The sequence below is a fragment of the Nematolebias whitei genome, chromosome 2 (genome assembly GCF_014905685.2).
Source record: "Nematolebias whitei isolate Nwh7 chromosome 2, NemWhi1, whole genome shotgun sequence".
Taxonomy (NCBI): Eukaryota; Metazoa; Chordata; class Actinopteri; order Cyprinodontiformes; family Rivulidae; genus Nematolebias; species Nematolebias whitei.
In genome coordinates this window covers 39,168,708-39,192,393 of record NC_056499.1, presented here as the reverse complement: position 1 = coordinate 39,192,393, position 23,686 = coordinate 39,168,708, and the positions used below count along the sequence as shown (strand labels likewise).

The following is a 23,686-nucleotide window of genomic DNA, read 5'->3' as shown; positions in this document are numbered from 1 at the left end:
TGCGTGTGCTGCTTTTCATCCTGGGAAAGTCCAAGTTCCAGGCAACATAGTCAAAATATAATCACATGCAGTTTTAGAACAGTTACCTTAAAAGTTGTAACTTTTCAACCACATTTTGGATTTAAATAAAACTGAATGTGTGTTTACATTTTTCTCCAATCATTTTTTTTGTTTCGACTTTAGTTAAAATTTCAAGGATTTGAACTACAGAAATTATTTAAACAGGACAGAAGAGCAACTTCTGAAGGCTTGCATTTAGTTATTGGTTTACCCACATAAAACTATTTTTTTAACCATAAAATCACCAAATATCTAAATCAAACAATAAAACGGATCATAAAAGTCACAGAAGCAGTGCCCAAAAACGAAAACTTTTATTTCGTACATCTGCCTGTACAGCATCTCCAGGAAAAAGTGTGCGTGAATGCAAAGTGGTTACAAAAATAAATGACATTCTTGTGTAAATATGGCATACCTTCACGTAGAAATGCTGGTTCAGAAAATAACGACCTGGAACACGTCAATGCCAGTTCATTTCTGCCAATGTTTTAAACCAATTTATCAAAAAAGGAAGGTTACAGACAATATCCAAGAGTTTTTGAGTAATTCAAGTACACGTTGTAAACGATCACTGCTGGGGCTCAAATTCATCTCTGACTCGTTAAATGGAATAGCTGTTGTCAAACATGGTTAATATGATCTAGTAAATGTACCACTATACAAAATAACACCTAAAAAGAATGTTGCCTTACAGTTCTTTTATTTTGTAACAACTGGGACCAGTCTGAAACCTGGTTACACTCGTATGGTTTTTAATATTCAGATTACAACAGGTGATATACTGTAGGAGTGTGTCAGTACTTCTGATAAATTACCTCATTTATTACAAGCATTGATCGTGTAAACACTGCATTGCTTCTTAGTGTGTGAATACCGTGTTTTTCAGACTATAAGGCACAATTAAAATCCTTTACTTTTCTCAAAAATCAACAGTGAGCCTCATAATCCAGTGCGCCTTATAGTCCAAAAAATACGGTAATAAACAAAAGCTGTTAAGAGATGAATATTTGCATACACCTAGTCTTTGGAGGTAAACTACATATAGGCTGATACTTAAGGGAGTACCTCAATATAAATATTTAAACATACTGGTTTACGCAAAACTTAACAATGGGAGAAAATCACATTTCTCACTGAGAAGACAGTGAGTTTCACACATTCAACAGACAAGTTAATCTCAGCTGGAACTCTGCTTTATACCATCGTAACATCAAACACGTAAACAAGGGAATATGTCGGAGCCCTGTAGTGAAAAGGCTTATTATATCAAAATTCTGTACAAGTTACGAGAATAAACTACAAGGAGAAAAAAATGGATGGAAGTTTCTTGCTTGTTGCAAAATCGTTCTCTCAGCTCCCGCTAAAGAGGCAAAAGTGTTCAAAAAGGCAGTCGGAGTTTTAAATAAGAAAAAAAAATAATAATAAATCTCCCACTTCGTCAGGCTATTGCCTTTGCCTCAGGCAGGAACGCCTCCCAAAATTTTATAAGCTGGAATAAAATCAGGCCAAGACAAATAAAGATGGTTAAGGTAAGAACTTCATTTTTTAAAAATGTTTGAACATGCTGAATAAAACACACGGTTTGGTTGAATAATTACCCTTTGTTGAGACTGCAGCATTGCATCCAAGTATCTGATTATCTGGCTCTTGAAGTCCTTGGCCTTTTCTTTCTGTGAAGACAAATATCTTGTCATGTCAAGATCTTTGGCAACAGGAGGGCCAGCTGTAGACATTCTTTTAGCAGAACGTCAAATTCTTACACAGCGCATGCAGAAAGGTATTATTCTACAGGGGTCAAAACCAGCACGAGTGTTACAAGTATGAAGTACAGCAGTCCCTCGCTACTTTGCGGTTCGACTTCTGCGGACTCGCTTCATTGTAGTTTGTGGACGTACAGTCCATAATATTGTACAAAATAATAATTGTACAGGACATAATTGTCAGTTTTAATATTACTCACGCAATTGGGACAGTACTGGATACTGTACAGTAAAAAGTTAATGAAAAAATAATATTTTGGACAGGCGCCACCATTTTGTAGTTTTCTCTCCATAATATCCTCCACTGTATCCCCGCTCATAATTACCACATTTCCCAGAAGCCAACAGTGCCCCGGCCAGAAGCCCCTGTTCCTTCTGCTGAAATACTAGAGGGAAAGTTTTGATCTGATAGGAAAAAGTTTGGCACTTATTACAGTGACTTCGGTGTCGAGAGATGCAGAGAAGCTGCAAGGAACCCACCGAACTGGACCAGAACCAGACCTCCAGACCCATCGGTGAATCTTGAGAGCTGTAGCCGGCCAAAGAGGACTTCCAAGTATTACGCGCCACTGTAAGTGGGGACTGTTTCCATAGCCCACCGGGACTTTTTTCATCCAGACTTGGACTCAGTCGACCACTTACAGTCCTGTGCCGGCCAACCGAATGTCCCCCCCAAATGCGATTCGCCGCACTGAACTGGACCAGAACCAGACCCCCAGACTCAGCGATGAACCCAAGAGCTCCTAGCCGGCCCACGAGGACATGCGAGCGGGGACATGCTGGTAAGTAAAATTTAGTATCTACATACAAGTATGTTGTTAAAACTGGTATGTTTAAGAGTTGAGAACACTGATTGTGGGCTTCATCGCTGGAGGTTACGTCTGCAGAAACGAACCGAGTCGGACCGGAACCGAGAGCCGCTGCTGTTCTGCACAGCCTGGTGAGTAAACTGTAGTAGCTACATATACAGTACATACAGTATATGCATGTTGTTAAAATGATGTAGGTTAAAGAGTTTAGAACATTGAAAGAGTGTGGGAAGGGTTTATAAAGCCTTAATTTATAAATACTAAAATAAATATAACGTCGCTACTTTGCGAAATTTCACTTATTGCGGGCGGGTTCAGAACAGAACCCCCACAATAAACGAGGGACTACTGTAAAATGAACGTTTCAAATAAATTGGTATTTTTCTTTAAGAAATGTAAAACTGTTTTCTAGGTCGTCGGGATATTTCATTAATGTCAGTCGCATGATGGTGCTACATGCGGAGTTTGGGGAACGACAAAGTCAGCTACATAAGGTAAATCCTCCGAGGAACGTCTTTGCAAACTTCCTGGGCATCTGATGCACAGAGTGTTACATTACAGATCCTAGAAACACACCTTCAGAATGGCTGAAAGTCGTCTCAACACTAAACCTGACTCTGAAATCTAACCCCAATCCTTGAAAGAAAAGTCTCATTTCAAGATGCTTTGGAATGTGGTTTACAATGACCCCGATCTCACAATAAAGTGCCTTTTCAAGCACTTACTATACTGCAAGTACAAGAGAAGCTGCACGTCTAGGAAATATAGTGTCTATAGAAAGAACGCTCTTTTCTCTGAGACTGCAGATTCTTTCAAGATGAAGTGTAAGCTCCAAAGTGGTTGAGACAAATAGAAGCCTTTTTCAACATACCTCAAATCTGAGAATCTCCTTGCGTACGGTCATGCCAATCCTGTCAAAATCTCTCTCATACTGAGTAACTCTCACCTCCCACTGAGGACGAACAGGAGGAGAAAACAAGAAACATATTAATATTTCACATTGAAGATTTGACTACATGTCTTGAAAATTAAAAGAATAAACAGTTGTTTTAACCTTAAGAAGTAATACATTAGTAACACAATGATGATTGATTTTATAAGACTCTTCAGTTGCCACTCCTGTGGTCATCAACGGTGAAGCTGTTGATGGTGCATCAGTATAAATATATGGGAACTGTTCTAGATGACAAACTGACCTTTGACCCCCGTGTGAACTCACTTTGTAAGAAGGCCAACCAGAGAATGTATTTTTATCTGAAGCTCTGTGGGTTTAATGTTGATTCGACTTTTATGAGAATGTTTTATTCATGTTTTGAATCTCTTACCTTTCACCTTCATCTGTTAGTTTGGATTGTTAACATGCAAAAACAGGAACAAACTCAGGGATTGTCAGGATGTGCAGCAAAACTGCTGGCATAGCTCTACAGAACCTCACTGACCTACACAAGGTGAGGTCAGTGAACAAGGTCAGGCTGATTCTGGCAGATCCTGATCATCCACACCATGGTGAGTTCAGGTTGTTTCCATGTGGACGCAGGTATCTGCTGCCCAGATGTAGAACGAACAGACTGAAAACTCATTCATCTCTGTAGCGATCAGGCTTCTCAACGAACACCGATGTTTTCTGTTATTTTAATGTCTCAATGTCTATGAATGTTTTGTGTGCCTACTGACTGTGAAACAACTTGCCCCTCGGGGATAATAAAGATTCTTGAACTTGAAACACGTACATGTTCAATTCTGCCTCAGAACCCTGAACAGAACATGATAAATAACCAGACTTCTTCCTGAAGACATCTGAATGTTAATGAAAGCTTCTTTTTCCTCACACAAAAACAGGACTGTTTATAAAGATGGACACTACTGAATCTTCTCAGCACTTTCAGACCGGTCCTGAATCGCCCTCATATTTGAAAATAACTGAGACATGCTGGAGGTTTAAGTTAACCCACTGTTGTTGTGCTTCTGGGCTGACGACACGGGTAGTCTCAGAACAGAGTTGGCAGAGTTGGTGTGAAGTGTAACCAAGCATGCTGCTGTCAGCAGGTTTCTGTTTAACCCTCCTCCACTTTGGAAAAAGTGGACAATTTACAGTGTAGGAGGGTCAGGTCAGAGGCAAATGAGTTATTTTTGAGATTATGAGGAAGTTGTTTGGACTAAAAATAAATAAAGCCAAGTTAAAGAAAACTATTTTGGGGGGCAGGATTATTGTAATCTGCACATCAGGTTGTGCAATCTTCAGTTTATTGTAAACAGAACTGGACGAGAACAGAGAAGTCACAACAGGTTCTGTTGGTGTACTGTAAATACTTTGAACTGTTCGGTCACTGTGCTCGTTACCTCACTGATCTCCTCTTTGGCCTGCTGCAGTTTGTCAGGTTTGTTAGCCCACAGCAGCTTGGCTTCGGCCTCTCTCTTCTTCTGGAGTGTGCTCTGAGCCTCCTGCCATCGCTGCCATGCCCGAATGCGCTGGTCAAAGCCCCCCTGCACACATTCATGTCTAATTAGTTAAAGCAGTGGCAACCCCTGGATGGTATTAACATTAATCTGAACAGGCAGCAGACACTATTTTAAGGGTTTAATAAAAAATATATAACTAAAAAGTTTAACTTTACACATTTGCAAAGCAGGAAAAAGGTGTGCTGCTGGCACTCCAGTGGAGTCACGTTCACTTGATGTTTAATGTTTATTGCTTTATACTGGGAGGCACGTTTAATATACCGTAATTTCCGGACTATTGCGCACACCTGAATATTAGTCACTCCCACAAAACATTAAATAAAATTGTACATATATAGGCCACACTTGTCTATAAGTCACAGGTGTCCACAACTTTCTATATACACAAAGATTTTTAAAAACTTTTAATTAAATATGTACCGGTAACATACGCAAACACGTACAGTAAATGTTTTTTTTGTTTGTTTTCTGAACAGTGCCTGTAACACAGCTGGTTAAAAAAGAAAAATAGAAATACAGTAGCCTACCAGGAAAAGTCCCAGATCGCTATGTTCTACGGCCTTTTCATCTCATAAATCTGAGACACACAATGGTCCACCTCTAAAACCTTCAATCTTGTTTTCGGTGGCGATTGTTTGGGCTTTCAGTTGGATCTGCACGGTGGAAACGCCTTGAGCATCTGCTCTCTGTGTGTTCACCCAGTCTTCAAGAATGATTTCAAGTTCAGGCCATCTGCCTTTTTTTTTTTTAAAACCTCTGAAAGCTTTAGTTGTCTTTTTGCACTGATTCAGTTCTTCACGCTGCCGTCTCCAACGCCTCAACATCGATTCATTGACGCCAAGCTTATGTACAGCAGCTCTGTTTCCTTCTTCGACAGCCAGATGGATGGCCTGCATTTCTTCATGTGTTTTCCATGAAGAGTCTGTACATGAAGCACAAAATAACTGACCCGAAGAATTTAGTGCGAGTGCGTTTGATTTACAGTAATTCGAAATTTCATAGGTCCACTGTGACCTGTTGGGTAATTTCATTGGTCAAATTTTTTTAAAAATCTTTATTTATACAGGTAATCTCATTGTGTCACAAGGACCCATCCCCCAAGAGAGACGTGTGGGCAGCTATGTGAGCGCCTGGGTGTGACGAGGCTAAATATTTTGGCGGCATGAAGCTCGTCAACCCGTCAAAAAAAAAAAAAAATCCATAAATTAGCCGCAGTATTGTATAAGTCGCGGGGTTCAAAGCCTGTAAAAAAAAAAAAAAGTAGCTGTTTATAGTCCGGAAATTACGGTAACTTTAGATTATTTGGCTTAAAGTGTTAATGAGTACTTTTCTTTGTTCACTGTAAAAGTTTCCCCCCCCACCAGTTATATTTCCTCTGACTGTTTCAGTGGCAGCTTACCCTCACAGCGCCCAGCAGGCGTATGTAGTCAGCAAGCAGCTCTGCCAAGATGAAGAAATCACTGGCTGCCTGCTCCTGGTGCAGCTGCTCCATCTTGTCCTCCACCTCGGCCAGCTGGGACAGGGCTCGAGACAAGGCTGTGTTGTCCTCAGAGTTCCCCAGCATGGCCACACTTTTGGCAAACATGGCTGTGTTCCCACAGAGCTCTGGTGTTGAAGGAAGAAACAGAAACATGTTTAAACTAATAATTTTAGTCAAATCTGCAGTTTTTTTTCTCCCCATAAATAGGAAATCTAATTAGAAAAAAAGTAAACATAAAACTTACCTTTCCTGTGATTGACAAGGGAGTCAACCACAGCATGAAGCTTCCTCAGCTGCTGCTCTTCAGCCTCCACTTCCTGGAATTTGTCCTCAAACCACTGAAAGACAAGGAGGGGGTGACAACGTGCTAAAACAAACACACAGCCTTATCAGCTTTAAATGGGAGACCTGTTTGTCTTATGAATCATGGCAATCCATTACATAAAAAGTATTTAAAACTAAAACGTTATTTTTGTCCTAATTGACTTTTTTGGGACTAACTTGGACTCGTGCACAGTCAACTTAAAGTTGTTTTAGCGCTACTGCTGATGTTTTTCTGATTTATCATTATTTATTCTATATCACAGGGTCACACAGAGACCATCATGGACACACACAGCTACCTGGTGTCAAGTTATCTAACCTACCCAGAGAAGGCTTGTGCTATCCACTGTGCAGATGGTTAATTGATCCAATTTGTATAATCTGACAGACTGAATTTTTCTACAAATGCAGAGCATATGAGCTGAAGAGAACAGTGACTGATGGAAAAAACTTTGCTTACAGTGTCAGACTCGTTCATCTTGATGGTCATCTTGCTGACAGCATCCGATGCCTTGCTGATCATCTTGAGGAAACCAGCTCCACTGAGCGTCTGGGTGTTTACTGCTCTGGGTAGCTGAAAATAAATGCACAAACATTACCCTGTAAATTACTTTGGCTTTAAATAAATATAAAACAGATGCATCCAAAATGTCTTGCCATACAAACTTTTTTTTATTCTAAACTTAAAAGCACTCACCTCTTCTCTTTCCAGAAATTCACGAACATCAGGATCTTGTAGTAACAGTGGGTGAGACACAACTCTCTGCAGATACCTGCATCGTGGAGACAGGACACAGTGAGGAACGAGATAAAACAGACTCTGAAAGTCAGTTTGGGAGGGAGCACAACCACATCTGCACCCAACAAGGCATCAGGCCCAAACCCTAATGTTCTTTTTGAGAGCACAACCTTCTTGAACTATTTCAATCTGGTTTTAAAACTCACCACAGTACTGAGTCAGCACTGCTGAAAGTTTTTAATGACATTCTCTAAGCCACAGACTCTGGTCACTGTAGTTCTATTTCGTATAGGCTTCACCCTTTAAGAGCTGTCGCTGGTGGGTTTATCCCATCATGCAAAGCATCGCACTGAAAAGTTTAGTCCATGCCCACCTGTTGTGTGGGCCCCACCTGGTCCGTATAAATTACGTTAAGAGCAGGTAATCGGCTCCCATTTTTCTTCAGCGAGCTAATAGCACTGTCAGAAGAACAAAGTAGGAAAGTTGTCCAGCTTTGACCGGCACGACCTTTGCTAAGGCTGCCTGGGTCTCCGCCACGCCAACCTCCTGCCATCCCGGTGAGTTCTTCCTCCACGAGGAGAAGCAGAGGAGCAGCCTTGTTTCAAGGTAAGAGCCGAGGAGTACTTTTCCGTGGCGGGCCGCTACCTGTTGGACGACGCCATCGACCTTCGTTAACGCAGACTCTCGGAGCGAATCGGATGGTTCCTCCGGGACTGCTCACTCCCTCCTGGAGAGCGTAGTGTCTGAACGAGGGGGGCCAAGCGGATGCTCACCCCCCCCCCCCCCCCCCACCCCCCGGGCCTTTCCGCATCAGCGACCACACCACTCCCAGCTGTCGGTGCCCTCCTCTCGGAGCTGCCCAGCATAATCCAGGAGGCGGCTGACATGAAGGGACTTTCCGTCCCTCTCCTCCCTCCGCCCAGATCGGATGATCTAGCGGGAAGGTTTGGCTCCACCCCGGCTCGCCGTCCTGATCCCATCTGGCCTTGTTTCCCAGCAGTGACGTCCTACTGGAACGAGGCTGCAGCAGGACCTGGTAGACAGAGCATCGGTTTCCACATTTGCGCCCATCACCAGAGTGGAGGGGTTTACAGAGCGGAATTTTCCCTCGGTGCCCCCCCTGGAGCCAAGCCTGGCGGAGGCTCTCGGAGCGAAGATGTCCAGGTTGAACCAGCGTCCTGTGCCTCCGGGGAAGCATGACCAGACGGTGACGTCGCTCTCCAACAGAGCTCACCAGTGTGCGTTCCAAGCAGCTGCAACGAACAATAACGTTGCGCTGCTGGCGTACAGCATCTCAAAGAGGCTGGAGGGAACAGACCTGCCTGAAGAGACGAAGAGCTCCCTCTGCAAGGCGTCCGATGTCATCCTCAACCTGTGCACCTCCTCTGCCGTCTGCCTGTCTCGCATCGCAGCCTGTCGGAGAAGCTGCAGAAGGACTTTCTGGAGGGCCCCATCACGACGGACGCACTGTTCGGAGCCAATTTCAAGGCCATGCTCGAGAAATCGAAGAAGTCGGAGGAGGTGTCGGAGACTGTGCGCCATCTGATCAAGCCGCACTCCTCCTCCTCTCCACCCCCCCACCCCAACCCGCCCGCTGGAGAGAGCGCCGTGGCCAGAGGCAGCAGCAGAGATGCTCCACAGCTGCAGCAACGTCTTCTGACTCCGCTCCGCCACCAGCCCCTCCTGTCAGAGAACAGACCTCCTCATCCCAGCAACCAGCTGTGCAGCGTTTCCCCAAAGACCGCCAACAGGCGCTGTCCTGAAACAACCAGCCTCAGGGCTCACGGGGGAGAAGATTCAAAAAATGACTCCTTGCGGAGGATGTGTGTGTGCACAATGATGGCTTGAGTTTTGAAATAAAATGTAAACATCATTCAGAAATTAAAGTGTCTGATTTCAGCCTGACTGTCAGTTCGAATGATCTCACAGCAGCTTCTTTTCACACATCCTCCACACAAAGTGAGCTGGTGTCCTCAAAACAGGTTTTTAAAATCACCGCAGCTCGAGAAAATACGCAAAATGCGCGCGTGACAGCAGCCAGAAGTGAATGTTTTCAGCAGACCGAGTCCAGTGGGAAACCTCGCTCTCAGCCCAGGCTGTGCGCTGCCTCCTCTGACCGCAGCGGTGACAAATGCACGTCCCCGCCTAAACGGCACTGCATGGCCAAGGGCGCGCATGCCTCCCCTCGGTGCACGCCAGCTCACATCAGCACGGATGTGAGCCCGCAGCCTGAGCGTGGCACAGAGGCGCCTTCAGGGCCCCTTTGAGGAAGCCTCTCCTTGCTCGGAGTACGCCTCCGTAGCACATGACGGTGGTGGAGGCTGTAACTTAGTTGGCGTCCATAAAAAACATGACGCAGCACAAAACGCGTGCCCGCTTCCCGAACGTTACGCGGAGTGGCAGAAAGCGTGCGCTCTAGACAGATGGATGAACCATCTTATCAGCAGGGGATACACGCTGCAGTTTGCAGCTCAACCCCCCTCGTTCGGAGGAATTTTAGAGACGGTTCTGTCATCTCCAGAACAGATCTCGTTCCTCCACGCAGAAGTTCAGGAAATTCTGATAAAAATATAATTTCCAGGGTTCCAGACGGAGAGGAAAACACAGGGTTTTACTCTCGTTACTTCCTGGTCCCAAAACGGACCGGAGGGATGAGACCCATCTTGGATTAGTCAATTTTCAACAAGTCGATCATGGAGAGACATTTTCACATGTTGACAACCAGACAATTGTTAAACATTCCGATCATTCCAAAGCACAGAAAGTTCCTGTGCTTCTCCTTTCAAGGAACCCAGTATCAATACAACAGACTTCCGTTCGGGTATTCCCTCGTGCCACGCACGTTTTCAAAATGCGTGGAGTCGGCTCTGCAGCCGCTACACAGAGCAGGGATGAGAATTCTGTTTTATCTGGACGATCTGTTGCTGCTGACCCGTTCCAGACAAGAGGCAGCAGTGCAAACTCAGGCGCTGAAGTCACACCTGCAAAATCTGGGCTTCACCATAAACTGGGAGAAGAGCTCAGTTCACCCGGCCCAGACGATCGTTTATCTGGGAGTGGAGCTAAACGCGGTCACTATGAGGGCTCGTTTATCTCAGACAAGAAACGAAGCTCTAAAGGACCAGCTCCGCCACATGAAGCCCGGCAGAGTGATAACAGCTGTTTCCGTCATGAAGTTATTAGGGACGATGTCGTCTGCTCACAAGGTGCGACGCCTCCAGAGGTGGTTCACTCATTTGCATGTGGACCCAGTGAAGCAGAAGAGACGGTTGATTGCTGTGCCCCCCTCTGTGAGAATCAACCTGAGACACTGGGGAAACCCTCTTGTTATGTCGGAGGGAGTTCCTGTCAGCAGACCTACGTCACACATCTCAGTTTTCACAGACCTGTCAGGCTGGGGAGGCACATGCATGTCCCGAGCTGTGGGGGCGCTGTGGCCACCCCACACAGCAGCTCATATAAATGTTTTGGAATGTCGCACGGTTTTGAATGTGATTCAACATTTTGCTCCTGTGCTGCGGAATCAACATGTTCTGATTCACACAGACAACAAAGTGACTGCAGCATACATAAACAGGCAGGGGGGGTGCGCAGGGGGGTGTGCGCTCAGCCCAAATGTTACACATTGCGAGACGGCTGCTGTGTTGGGCACACCAAAATCTGCTCTCCATCAGAGCAGTGTACATCCCCGGCGTTCTGAACAGAGGAGCGGATGTGATGTCCAGGGGCGGTCCGCGTCACTGGGACAGGAGCCTCCATCCCGAGCTGATGGCTCAGATGTGGCAGAAATTTAGCAGAGCGGCCATGGACCCGTTTGCCACACAAGAGAACACTCAGTGTCAACTACGGTTCTCACTGAGCCCGCGGGACGAACCACCGCTAGGGGTGGACGCGTTTGCTCACAGCCCGTGGCCCAAAATGCTTCTTTACGCATTTCCCCCACTCCCTCTGATATCACGGTTTCTGAACAGAGTTGGGGAGGAGGGACTGACAGCTCTCCTGGTGGCTCCCGAGCGCGTGAACGCCCCGTGGTTCCCAATTCTACGACGCCCGTTATCGGGTCGCCCGTGGAAACTGCCGTGGAAGGAGGATGCTCTCCTCTTGTCACAAAGGTTTCGGAGACAGAACAGCTTTTAATCATCCGCTGATGAAGCGTGTTTTAAAAGGTGTGCAGAGGCGCAGGCCTGGATCACGCCCACTTTCTCCACAGTGGGATTTAACGCTGGTTCTGCGAGCCCTGATCAAAGCTCCATTCGAGCCACTAGATCAGGTTCCGATTAAATTCTTGTCTCTTAAAACAGCCATGCTGTTTGCTTTAACATCCGCAAAGAGGGTGAGTGATTTATCTGCCCTCTCTGTCGCTCTGTCATGTCTCAGAATTCAGGCTGATGGCAGCTCAGCTGATCTGAGACTTAACCCAGCGTTTATGCCTAAAACATCACAAGCTCATTTAAATCAAGAGTGATAGCGTTGGAGAGATTTTTCCCTCCTCCCCACAAATCAGAAGAAGAAACATCTTTCCATCTTCTCTGCCCTGTGCGTGCGTTGACGTGTTACGTAGCACGCACGGCGGCACTGCGTCAAACTCAACATTTGTTTGTGCATTATAGAGATGCATCTGCAGGTCGCCCGTTATCCACCCAGCGTCTGTCACACCGGCTGTGTGAAGCCATCTCTGAAGCCTACAGAGCATCAGATTTAGAGCCTCCCGACAACCTCAGGGCGCATTCGACCAGAGGTATCGCATCTTCGACTGCTTTGCATAATGGTATGACAATGCAGGACATTTGCACTGCGGCCGCGTGGTGAACACCCTGTTCAATTATCCGCTTCTATTTACGTGACGTGTCGGCTTGTTCCATGACACATTCTGTCCTTAGTGCCTTGACAGAATGAATATTGTTGTTTCATGGAATCTCGTTTAAACTCACATCTGACTGCATACATTACAGTGTGAGATGTTGTTATCAGTCACAGGTTATGACTGTTGTTCTTGTTCTATGGTCACTAATCAGTTCATGACTTATGTCATCAATCAGTTCATTTGATTAATAATCAGTTCACTTATTATTAATCTGTTCATGTTAAAGAGACGTGGATCTGCTCTGTTCACGGCCCTTTTCAGCCTCTCCTCTTTCCCGTTGAAAACTTTTTCGGGGCGTTCGTGCAGTCGGAACGCATAAACTACGCAGCGCGCGTCTGTGCATGGTACGTGTAATTACGCAACGCGTATTTACGCACATGGGAGAGCCGAGTGACCAGATGGTTTTTTTTGGGCAAGCGGGCACTTCTTATGGTGTTCGAATGGACCCAGTGAGGCGGGGACCACATCATGCTTCGCCTTTAACCCACCAGCGACAGCTCTTAAAGGGCTACGCCTATACGAAATAGAACGTTTGTTACGTACTGTAACCCCAGATTCTATAAGTATAGGCATAGCCCTTTAAGCGTCGGGCCTCACTGGCTACTAAATGGCTGAAGAAAAAGCTATTTGGGAGCCGATTACCCGCTCTTAACGTAATTTATATAGACCGGGTGGGGCCCACACAACAGGTGGGCATGGACTAAACTTTTCAGTGCGATGTTTTTGCATGACGGGATAAACCCACCAGCGACAGCTCTTAAAGGGCTACGCCTAAACTCATAGAATCTGGGGTTGCAGTACGTAACCAACGTTTTAACTGCTGCCTTCGACACAGTGGACCATCACATCCTCCTGTCTCGCCTGGAGAACTGGGTGGGCATTCAGGGTCCTGCTCTACAGTGGTTTAGATCCTATTTAACAGAGAGAAGATGTTGTGTGTGTGTGTTGGTGCTCTGTATCACCTCTCACATGTGGAGTACCTCAGGGACCTATACTTGGCCCCCTTCTGTTTTACATTTATTTACTCTCTCTGGGATATATTCTCCATAAACATGGTGTTACTTTTCATTTTTATATTGATAACAGCCAAATTTATGTGCCATTAAAACAAGACAAACAGTACTCAGTGAAGCAACTCCTGGAATGTATGGCAGAAGTCAGAGCATGGATGTCACAGAACTTTTTACATTTTAATGAGCAAAAAACAGAGGTCTTGTTGTTTAAGCTCAGTGATATTTCCAAAGTCCAGTCTGAGCTGGGTCCTTTCACGCAACATCTGACTGAAACGGCAACAAACCTGGGTGTGAGGCTGGACAATGATCTTAAACTAGATGCACAGATTAAATCAGTGATCAAGTTCAGCGTTTATTACCTGAGACAACTGGCCGAGGTCAAACCATTTCCATCACATCATTTTGAGATTTTAATCCATGCTTTTATTACAACTTGTATGGATTACTGTAATTCACTTTATGTCAGTTTGAGACAGTCATTATACTGACTCGACTTCAGCTCGTTCAGAATGCTGCTGCTCGCCTTTTAACTGGTACCAGAAAACAAAAGCACATCACCCCAGTTCTAGAATCACTACATTGGCTACCAGTTTGTTTCCGGATTAATTTTAAGATTCTTTTGTTTGTATACAAATGTCTTCATGGTCTCACCCCACAGTATCTGTCCGACCTGCTCCAGCTGTATGTCCCCTCATGCTCTCAGGTCAGCAGATCAGCTGCTGTTGGTCATCCCAAAGTCCAACAGGAGGCTGAGAGGTTTTCATTCGCTGCCTTTGGACGTCAGACAAGCTGACTCACTTCCTGTTTGTAAATCATCTCTGAAAACACTTTTTTTTTCTTTTTGGCTTTTAACTCCGCTTGAAATGTTGGTTTTACTGTTTTTAAGTTATTTGTTTTATTGTTTTACTGTTTAAAGTTTTATGATTTTAACAGTTTGTTACTTTTACAGTATCTGTTGATTTTATGAGTTTTATTCTTGCTTGTATCAGTCAGAGTCAGAGTTTCTTTATTGTCATTCGCACCTCATGTGGTACATGTGGTGGAGCGAAATTATGTACACGGGGTCCCAGTTACATCCAACAATAAAATGTCTAAGAAAAACAGTAATAACATCTAAGATATGAACTAAGAAAAACATCAACTAAATATACACTAAGCACTCATAACATAAAACATTGAACATCAGCACAAACATGAACATTGTATGTGTCATGTATGTGTCTGTGTACAGCACGTTGGCCAACGGCATTGTTTTTAAAGTGCTTTATAAATAAAGTTGTCATGTATTTTCTTTAATATAGTCACTGAATGAAAACATGGATCCTCACCTCTCCAGGGCCGCTCTTCTCCTTTCCACAAACTCCACAGATGACGGGTCGTCCATCCCCACCTTCACTTTGGTCATTCCTGTTGGTTCAAACAACAGTTACAAAACTGTAAAGAGCACCATGTGCAAACATTAAACTTTAAAGACGTGTTCCCACCTACAACACTTTTCTCAGGAGGTGGTGGGATGATGCAGCCGTGCAGCGACTGCTTAACAGAGAGCTTCTCGTAAAGACCCAGGAAGTCACTGAAACGTCTCCTTACAGTAAAGGCCTTGCTTTTAAACATGGCCAAGGAGCTCTGGAGGAAGATTAAAAAAGATGTGAATAACCAAGAACAAGGGTAGTTTAAAAATGTATAAAAATACGCAGAAATGCAGACCCTTGTTGACACTTTGTAGGCAACATATGCATTCATGCCGTCTCCTACAAGAAATGAAATAAAAGGAATACAGAATTAATACTTCTTCAGTCTAAAATTAACTTTATAAAGAACTAAATCTGCAAAACTAAACTGTTGCTATTCCTCAGTGTATCACTTTACTTTCCAAATACAAACACAAATGGACTGACCAACTTTCTCTGGGTTGGTGACAGCAACATCCACGTCAAAACTATCCTTGGCTTCATCCTCCTCCAGCTGTAAAAACCAGACAGATTTCACGCAGCTCAAACTCTGAAAGTAACTCAAAACAGGTTCCACAACTGGCTGTCAGAGGCTAAGTTTGGCAAACAGGATGCAGGCAAAGTGAAAGAATGCATCTAATGGTTTACAGGTTCCTGGGAAGCTCTTCTCAGATGAGGCCTGTACCTGCTCCAAGGAGGTGGACTGCAAGGCTGCAGGGCCCCAAGTCAACGAGGAGGTGGGTGGAGGGCTAGAGGAGCTGGAGAGCTCCTTCCGAGCAGAACTGCTGGACTTGTCTCTTAGATCTGCATGTGCCTCTAGGGGAAGAAATCATTTTGATTAATGCAGAACTTAAAACGTTGCTATTCAAGTTTTGACTAATGGAACGACAGATATTTGGAAAATATACCAAAAAAACAGACTTGTGCATACAGGATGTGCATGCACATACAAACTATATGCATACTTACTACTGCCCCTTTTGCACTGCCCCAATAAGCCCCAATTCTGGGCAGCTCTCAACAGAAAGAACCCTTTGCACCAGCCCTTTAGCTAGTTTATTTAGCTGATTTGAGGCTGATTCAAGACCTCTTTTTGTCCCTGCTTCTCTGGTGGGACCGCGCGAGCTCAGCTGAGCTGAGTCGGAACCGAAACGTGAACTCTGATTGGTCAGGGGGAGGAGTCACTGGATCTCAGAAACTTTTTACCGATCCATCATTTGCAATTTCTCTGGATGCGGAGCAGCGGCTGGATCTATTTTTAAGATTTTAAAAACAATAATGACAACACCGTGTTTAATTCTGAAGTCCAGGTGTATTTTGTGTTTGGTGACCGACGACAAAATTCGAGCGAGTGGTGTCACCGCGGAGGATCATATGAACTGCCGAGACATTGAAACCCGCGAGGCCGAACCCCGAGCCCCGGCTTCGCCTGCTCACAAAGGTCGGATTCGAGCCCTGGCAGGCGGGAGGACCGGGATGGAGGGACGGAGGGTAGAAACGTTTTTTTTTTTTAAACATTTTATGTATCAAAAATAGGATTTTTTTAAAATTCAATTCAATTCAATTCAAAAATACTTTATTAATCCCAAAGGGAAATTATTTGGGGCAGCACGGTGGCGCAACTGGTAGAGCTGCTGCCTCTCAGCGAGCAGGTCCTTGGTTCAAACCCCGGTCCAGGGGCCTTTCTGGGTGGAGTTTGCATGTTCTCTCCGTGCATGCGTGGGTTTTCTCTGGGTACTCCGGTTTCCTCCCACAGTCCAAAAACATGCATGTTAGGCTGATTGGTAACTCTAAATTGTCCCTAGGTGTGAGTGAGAGAGTGAATGGTTGTTTGTCTCGTTTGTCTCTATGTGTCCCTGTGATGGACTTGCGACCCGTCCAGGGTGTACCCCGCCCCTCGCACAGTGATTGCTGGACATGGGCACCAGCGACCCCCGTGACCCAAAATGGAATAAGCGGGTAAAGATAATGGATGGATGGATGGAAATTATTTGTTGTTGTAACTCGTTATCCTCGTTTCATTAAGAGATGTTATAGATACTGATGGCTGTAGACAGGAAGGATCTCTTGTAAAGGTCTATCCCAGTGGATCCTAAGAAACTGGCTGCAGATGCCGTCCAATCCGTCCACCCAGACTCGGCTGGCCTCTTGGTTCTTGGCTGTAGGACCGCCCGAATGCTGGGCAGAACTCCTCCCAGAGCGATGGCCACTCCTCCCAGCAGTCTGTTTAGCTCCTCGTCACTGCGGACAGCCAACTGTAGGTGCCGAGAGACGATCCTGTCCTTCCGCTGTCATGAGCCATGTTTCCTGCTAGTTCCAGGATCTCAGTGGTCAAGCACTCGAGCACAGGTGGCAGGTAGATGAGAATGCGTCCACAGAACATCCTTTTCAACTCATTTGAGAGTTGGGGCTGTAGTTGAGATATTATTTGCGCTTTTGAGATGTTAATCAGCTGTTGGCTGTAGAAAACTGCCTTGTTGCCATGGTTACGCATCATAACAAATGTCCAAAACTAAAAAATAGTTTCAGTAAAAATCCTTCCAGCTGCACAGCATCTGATACCAGAGGAAACAATCATCCAAAAAATGTGATTTACATCCAGAAAAAGAGAAATTAAAGTTTCCAAAAGCAAAATGTCAGAATGAAAGTAAGAGAGCTGCTCCAACATGCAGCCACCTTGAGCTGCACAATTCTAGAACTTTTAATCAGTGAAGATTAAAATAAACAGTGCCAGATTTATCTTGAAATCCTGTTTTCCCTTTGACTTTATTAAATAATCTGTTAATTAAAGTTAATTCAACTGAAAAATACTTAAAAGACAAAATTATTGGATCTCTCAGGAATATTTCCCTCAAACATGTTTAAAGAAGCGACACAGTCTTTGGTTTAACTTTATTCTAACACACAGACGTACAAATCACAAAACAAGCATTACACTTTAAATTAAAGCTTTAAATCAAAGCTAAAATAATGTATACAAGAAACAAAACCACAATGAGTGCAAATACATCAAATGATGAAGAAAAATATAGAATTTTAAATATAGATATCCTGATGCATGCTCAATAATCCAGGTAGAAAAATCTAAAAAAAAGTTAAATCTGGTCCTCTGGACATTCTAAAAACAAAAACAAACAAACAAAAACCAAAATGTAGAAACGTTTCTTCTTTCATCCGAAAGACTTCTTCAGTCTGAGGTGCTGTATTCAGCTCAGTCTTATATAAATAGCTATGAGCTGAATACAGCACCTCAGACTGAAGAAGTCTTTTGGATGAAAGAAGAAACGTTTCTACTTTTTTGTTTGTTTTGTTTTTTTGAATGTCTAGAGGACCAGATTTAACTTTTTCTAGATTTAAATAGAAATGTTTTTGTAGAATCTGGTTCATCAGATTTAATTCAGTTCAGTTTATTTATACAGCGCCAAGTCACAACAGAAGTCGTCTCAGGGCACTGAACAGAAATATTCATATATAAAAATGATAATTTAATATTATTTATCTGAGGAGCAGAACTCTCATCAGCAGGACTTGGACACGCCTCCAGAATCAGTCCTAAAGTGCAGGTGCAAATCCAGGCTGAGTAGGGGTGTGCAGGGCTGAGCAGAGTTGGGGCTGATTAGGAGCAGTGCAAAAGGGGCATAAGTGTGTGTATAATCCCGTGGTCCTAATCTTACAGTATTTATAGACAAAAACTTTATTAGGCATCTAAAGACTACAAATGATTATTTAAAGCCAAAATAGCTGCCAAAATGTGCAAATATTGTTTTCAAGTTGTACGTGCATTATCCGCGATAAAATGAACCACTAAATATGCATTTTTACTACCATACTGTAAATCTACCACATAATTTGTGACATTAGCATTATAGGTATTAGCATGTGGTATGTAGCATTTTAGTTGCTACAATAAGCAAAATCAGCAGAATCGTGTTTTGCTGTCAACAATTGCGAATAGTTTGTTTACATTCAAATATTGACGAGTAGATTTCGAAAAGTCTTGGCGTGCCATGTATACTGAGTCAGTAAAATATTCCTCGAATGTAAACAGCGTCAGAGAACAAAGTTCTTCTCTTTTCTTCTGAAAAGAAACTGACTAAAAGCTGTAAGGACAAGAGTCGACAGAAGTAAAGTCCTTTTGGGGGACGAAATCGAGCATTAAAGCAAAATTTGGAGCTAAGAACACTTTGCACATCAGCTGTGCCGAGATATTATTTATTTTATTTTTTAAATCCTACCGTTAAAGTCACCAACAGGCGTCTTAAAACAGTGAAAATTAAATAACTTTCAACCCAGCAGCCCTGCCATTTTAAATAAATGATTCTTCATAGAGAGTGGAGTATAACCTCCAAAATAAAACTGAGGAGAATAAACCTAAATAAAAACTAAAATGAGCTGACGAGCCATGGTTCACTACAGCAGATAATCAGCTCAAACCTTTACAGTTCTGCTGATGCATGTGTGCTGCATGTACGGCTTGTTGACACTGAACACAACGTTGTGTTGACATCTACACAAAAACAGTCATTTTCAGCTTGGAGGGCTCTTCTGCCATTTTTACCACACTGTATACAAAACAACGTGGATGCCACTGTGAATCGTGTGCATACTGGCCTTTCTGCTCGAGTACTTTTTCCAGTTTAGAGAAGACATCACACATTTCCAACAGTATGAACAAGCAACTGTCAAAACTCTCCAGATCTAAATCTTTCGCCATACCCCGTGAAAAGAACTTATTTTATTTGAGAAACTAATCTGTTGTGACTTTGCAAAGACCGAGGAGACTGAGCCTTACTTTGTAAGATTCTGTAATTTAGGGCCTAGTATTCATTGAAGGAATGAACATCATCGATAACCAATACGGATATATTTTTACCATGATCTACTTACAAAGACTACATAGCTTTCTCTACTGTGGAATTAAAATACTACATTATTCTGCATGGTCTTTGTTAGTTTGGTCTGCTACAAAATGCAGATGTCAAAAAGGGACTGAAAATGATGCAACACTTCAACTTGGATTATGTTTAATATAAAATTTATTCATGACATTTACTCTCTCTAACACAATGATGATATACAAAAACAGCACCATATATGGCCTGATTATATATATATATATATATATATATATATATATATATATATATATATATATAAAACAGCACTTTTTATATCAGTGAGTCACCATATTTTCCACCATACACATCTCTCCACCCTATAAGTCGCATCAGTCCAAATATGTCTAATAAAGTGGAAAAATCCATAAATACACTGCATCTATTACGAGTCACCACTGACACGTCGCATTTATTTTGCGTCACCGCTGACAACCGGGAAATGTGGGCCGGCGTTGTGCCAAAAATCAATTGGCTGCCAAATGGTGACCACAGGAGCGTGCACGGGAGGACTTTAACAAGAATTTAACAAGATTAACACTTAAAAACAATTATTTGTTAGCTCAAAATTATAGTAAAGGTGTGTCTCAGTTTAACTTTTTCTTAATAAATGCACTTTGACGGTCAAATGAGCTGCATTTCAAAAGCCGATATGCGAAAGTAGGAACGTGCAGAGGGACGAGTCACGTTTTACGACCAGGAGCGTCTCCAGACAGCTCTGCAGCACGCGCACAACTGCTAATGTGTCAGAACTCCTGCATACATTTCAAAAATAATAAATAAAAAAGCTTACAATAATAATAATAAAAAAAAAATACAGGTGAAATGTTTGATGTGTATTATTCACATTATCACGTTTCAAAATGAGTCAGAACAGGATCAAAATGTCGAAAAGACAATCCAATTTATTATCTAAAATAAATGGATGGATTGTCCAGAGGACAACAGAGAATTGAAGCACCAGAAGACAGTGGTGATAGAGACTGGAGCAGAACAACACGCAGGACTGAATTCAGCTGAGTTCGGGTCCATTGTGTGTGTGTGTGTGTGTGTGTGTGTGTGTGTGGGGGGGGGGGGGTTAGGATGCTGGACAGAATAGGACCTTCACACACAGGTTGTTAATCGTTGTTGCTCTCTAAAATAGTAATTTCAATTCAACCTTTATTTATACAGGCAGTCTCATTGATCCTCAAGGACTCTTTTATAAGAGAGACCCGTTTTTAATCAAATGTTTACAGATGTTTAACAACCTGTTAAAATACACCAAAATGCAGTTAATGGCATCTCTTTTATTCCATATTTTATAGGAGAGAAAACACGGATCTCCCCCACCCCCCGCCTGCTATTTGTGTTCCGGCATCAATTGTTTTACAAATTAATCCCTGGATACAAGGACATGCCACACTACTCAAGTGCCATCTAGCAGCTGAAAATGGTAGTGTTCAATATTTATCATCAGAATGAATGAAAATAGTCATATCTCTGCCAAAAATTGGTTTATAAATATGAGAAAAAATCCATAAATACGTCACTTTGGCATATAAGCCGCAGAGCATGCAAATTATGCAAAAAAACATGACTTATAGGGCAAAAACGACGGTATTTTGATGGATGGCCGATATCCAATATTTAACTTTATCGCTAATATTCTAGATCTTTATCGCTAATGTTCTAGATCTTTATCGCTAATGTTCTAGAATTGCGCCGCTCAACGTGGCTGCATGTTGGAGCAGCTCTGTTACTTTCATTTTGAGATTTTGCTTTTGGAAACTTTAATTCCTCTTTTTCTGGATGTAAATCACAATTTTTTTTGGATGATTGGTTCCTCTGGTATCAGATGCTGTGCAGCTGGAAGGATTTTTACTGAAACTTTTTTAGTTTTGGATATTTGTTATGATGCGTAACCATGGCAACAAGGCAGTTTTCTACAACCAACAGCAGCTGATTAATATCTTAAAGCTCAAATAATATCTCAACTACAGCACAAAATCTCAAGTGAGTTGAAAAGGATGTTTTGTGGACGCATTCTCATCTACCTGCCAGCTGTGCTCGGGTGCCTGACCACTGGGATCCTGGAGCTGGCGGGAGACACGGCTCATGGCAGTGGAAAGACAAGATCATCCCTCGGCACCTACAGTTGGCTGTATGAGGAGCTCGGCAGACTGCTGGGAGGAGTGGCCATCGCTCTAGGAGGAGTTCTGCCCAGCAATTTGGGCGGTCCTACAGCCGGAGGGGAACCGAGAGGCCAGCTGAGTCTGGGTGGACGGATTGGCATCTGCAGCCAGTTTCTTAGGATCCACTGTGGGATGGACCTTTTCAAGAGATCCTTCCTGCCTACAGCCATCAGTATCTATAACATCTCTTAATGAAATGAGGATAACGAGTTACAACAACAAATAATTTCCCTCTGGGATTAATAAAGTATTTTTGAATTGAATTGAAATTAATATCAACCGATACTGATAATCTCGTGCATCCCTAGAATTTGTTGGCTGCTGCAAAATGGCATCCTGTTGGACAAAGACATCGTGTCCGCACCTGCAAACAGGTCTTTGTCCTGACCGGAGTGAACTCCATTGGGGTGGTCAGTTGTGGGCCGCTGCTCCTCACCGAACAGGTCCTCAGGCTCGTCAGGGACCCTCTCCGGCTGAGACACTCCTCGGCTGACGGACACCGGCTTACTCTGCAAACACAAACAACAAGAAGGTGCAGAGTTGAACTGACAGCGACAGCAAAAATAAAGACTCAACTGGGTCAGAAAAGAAAAACTTCAACGCGTTTAAATCCATAAAGACAAACAGCAGAGACAGAGCAGAACGGGCTCGTGAGGACAGGCCGACAAGCTCAAAACAGCAAAGTCAACACGGAAGAGTCGAAACTCGTGCAGTTGGGCGTTGAAACGCTAACTTTATCCAAGTTTCACAGTTAACTGCGCTCTCCGTCTTGCAGAGTTGACATATTTCGTGCAGCTGACAGTTAAACCGGATGCAGGTCCGATCATCAGATAAAGAACTTGCACTCATCGCTGACGCGTAAAATGTTTAAATAAGCTGGACATGGCAGAGCTGGACACTTACGTTGCTGACAAAGATGTCCTCTCCCTCGTCGCTGTCTCCGTCTGCCATATTGGACAGTCTAGGTTCGGGTTCTCCTGTTGCAGTGAAAGGAGGAGGGTTCCGATCTGAACTGGCAGACATATTGAGCGTCGTTAACGAAGACGTCCCGCCGGAAGTGACGTATACCTGCACCGCCCTCTGCTGGTCACAGTGCCTCATTACAACTGAGCAGTAACTGTCTATTATATTTATATATATATTTATATATATATATATATATATATATTTATATATATATATATATATATATATATATATATATATATATATATATAACAATTTACTTATTTCTCCTGAAAACAAATGTCTTAAATCAAAAACAAATATAATTCAGCAAATGCCTTTTTAAAAGCTTGTATTGAGTTAATTATTTCAAAAGATAAAAATTACAAATAAAAATATATTTTAGAAAAACAATATGAAATAGTATTATGACCTGAATAAAAGTATTATTTAATTTTATAAAATAGAAACAATTTGTTTACACACTTCTTTTTGCTTATGTGATTGTTTGTGGCTAAGTTCTTTTAAAAGTAATGTTTTGCATATAATTAATCAATATCTATGTTATTCTGCCATGCCAAATGGGGATGGTGACTATGGTTCTGAGGCCTGTGGGTGTTGTACCTATAAAACAGCTAACGCCGTCTGTCAGCTTCTTCCTCAGCTACTTCCTTTATTTTTCCAGTTGATAGAAGATAAAGGTTGATAAGCA

The 23,686-nt window shown here is 43.1% G+C and overlaps 1 protein-coding gene across 1 annotated transcript; it reads right to left on the bottom strand.

The window, feature by feature from the left end:
• Positions 1-1,244: 1,244 nt before the first annotated feature.
• Positions 1,245-23,081, bottom strand: LOC119424368 (sorting nexin-1). The gene is made up of 15 exons (XM_037691836.1): positions 22,933-23,081; positions 22,394-22,538; positions 15,646-15,776; positions 15,408-15,474; positions 15,217-15,260; positions 14,994-15,135; positions 14,838-14,916; positions 7,591-7,666; positions 7,354-7,467; positions 6,814-6,907; positions 6,489-6,694; positions 4,970-5,113; positions 3,501-3,581; positions 1,659-1,730; positions 1,245-1,549 (listed from the first exon to the last, which is right to left on the bottom strand). The coding sequence occupies exons 1-15, from the start codon at positions 23,050-23,052 to the stop codon at positions 1,499-1,501; spliced, it is 1,566 nt and encodes a 521-aa protein (XP_037547764.1). The 5' UTR covers positions 23,053-23,081; the 3' UTR covers positions 1,245-1,498.
• Positions 23,082-23,686: the final 605 nt, after the last annotated feature.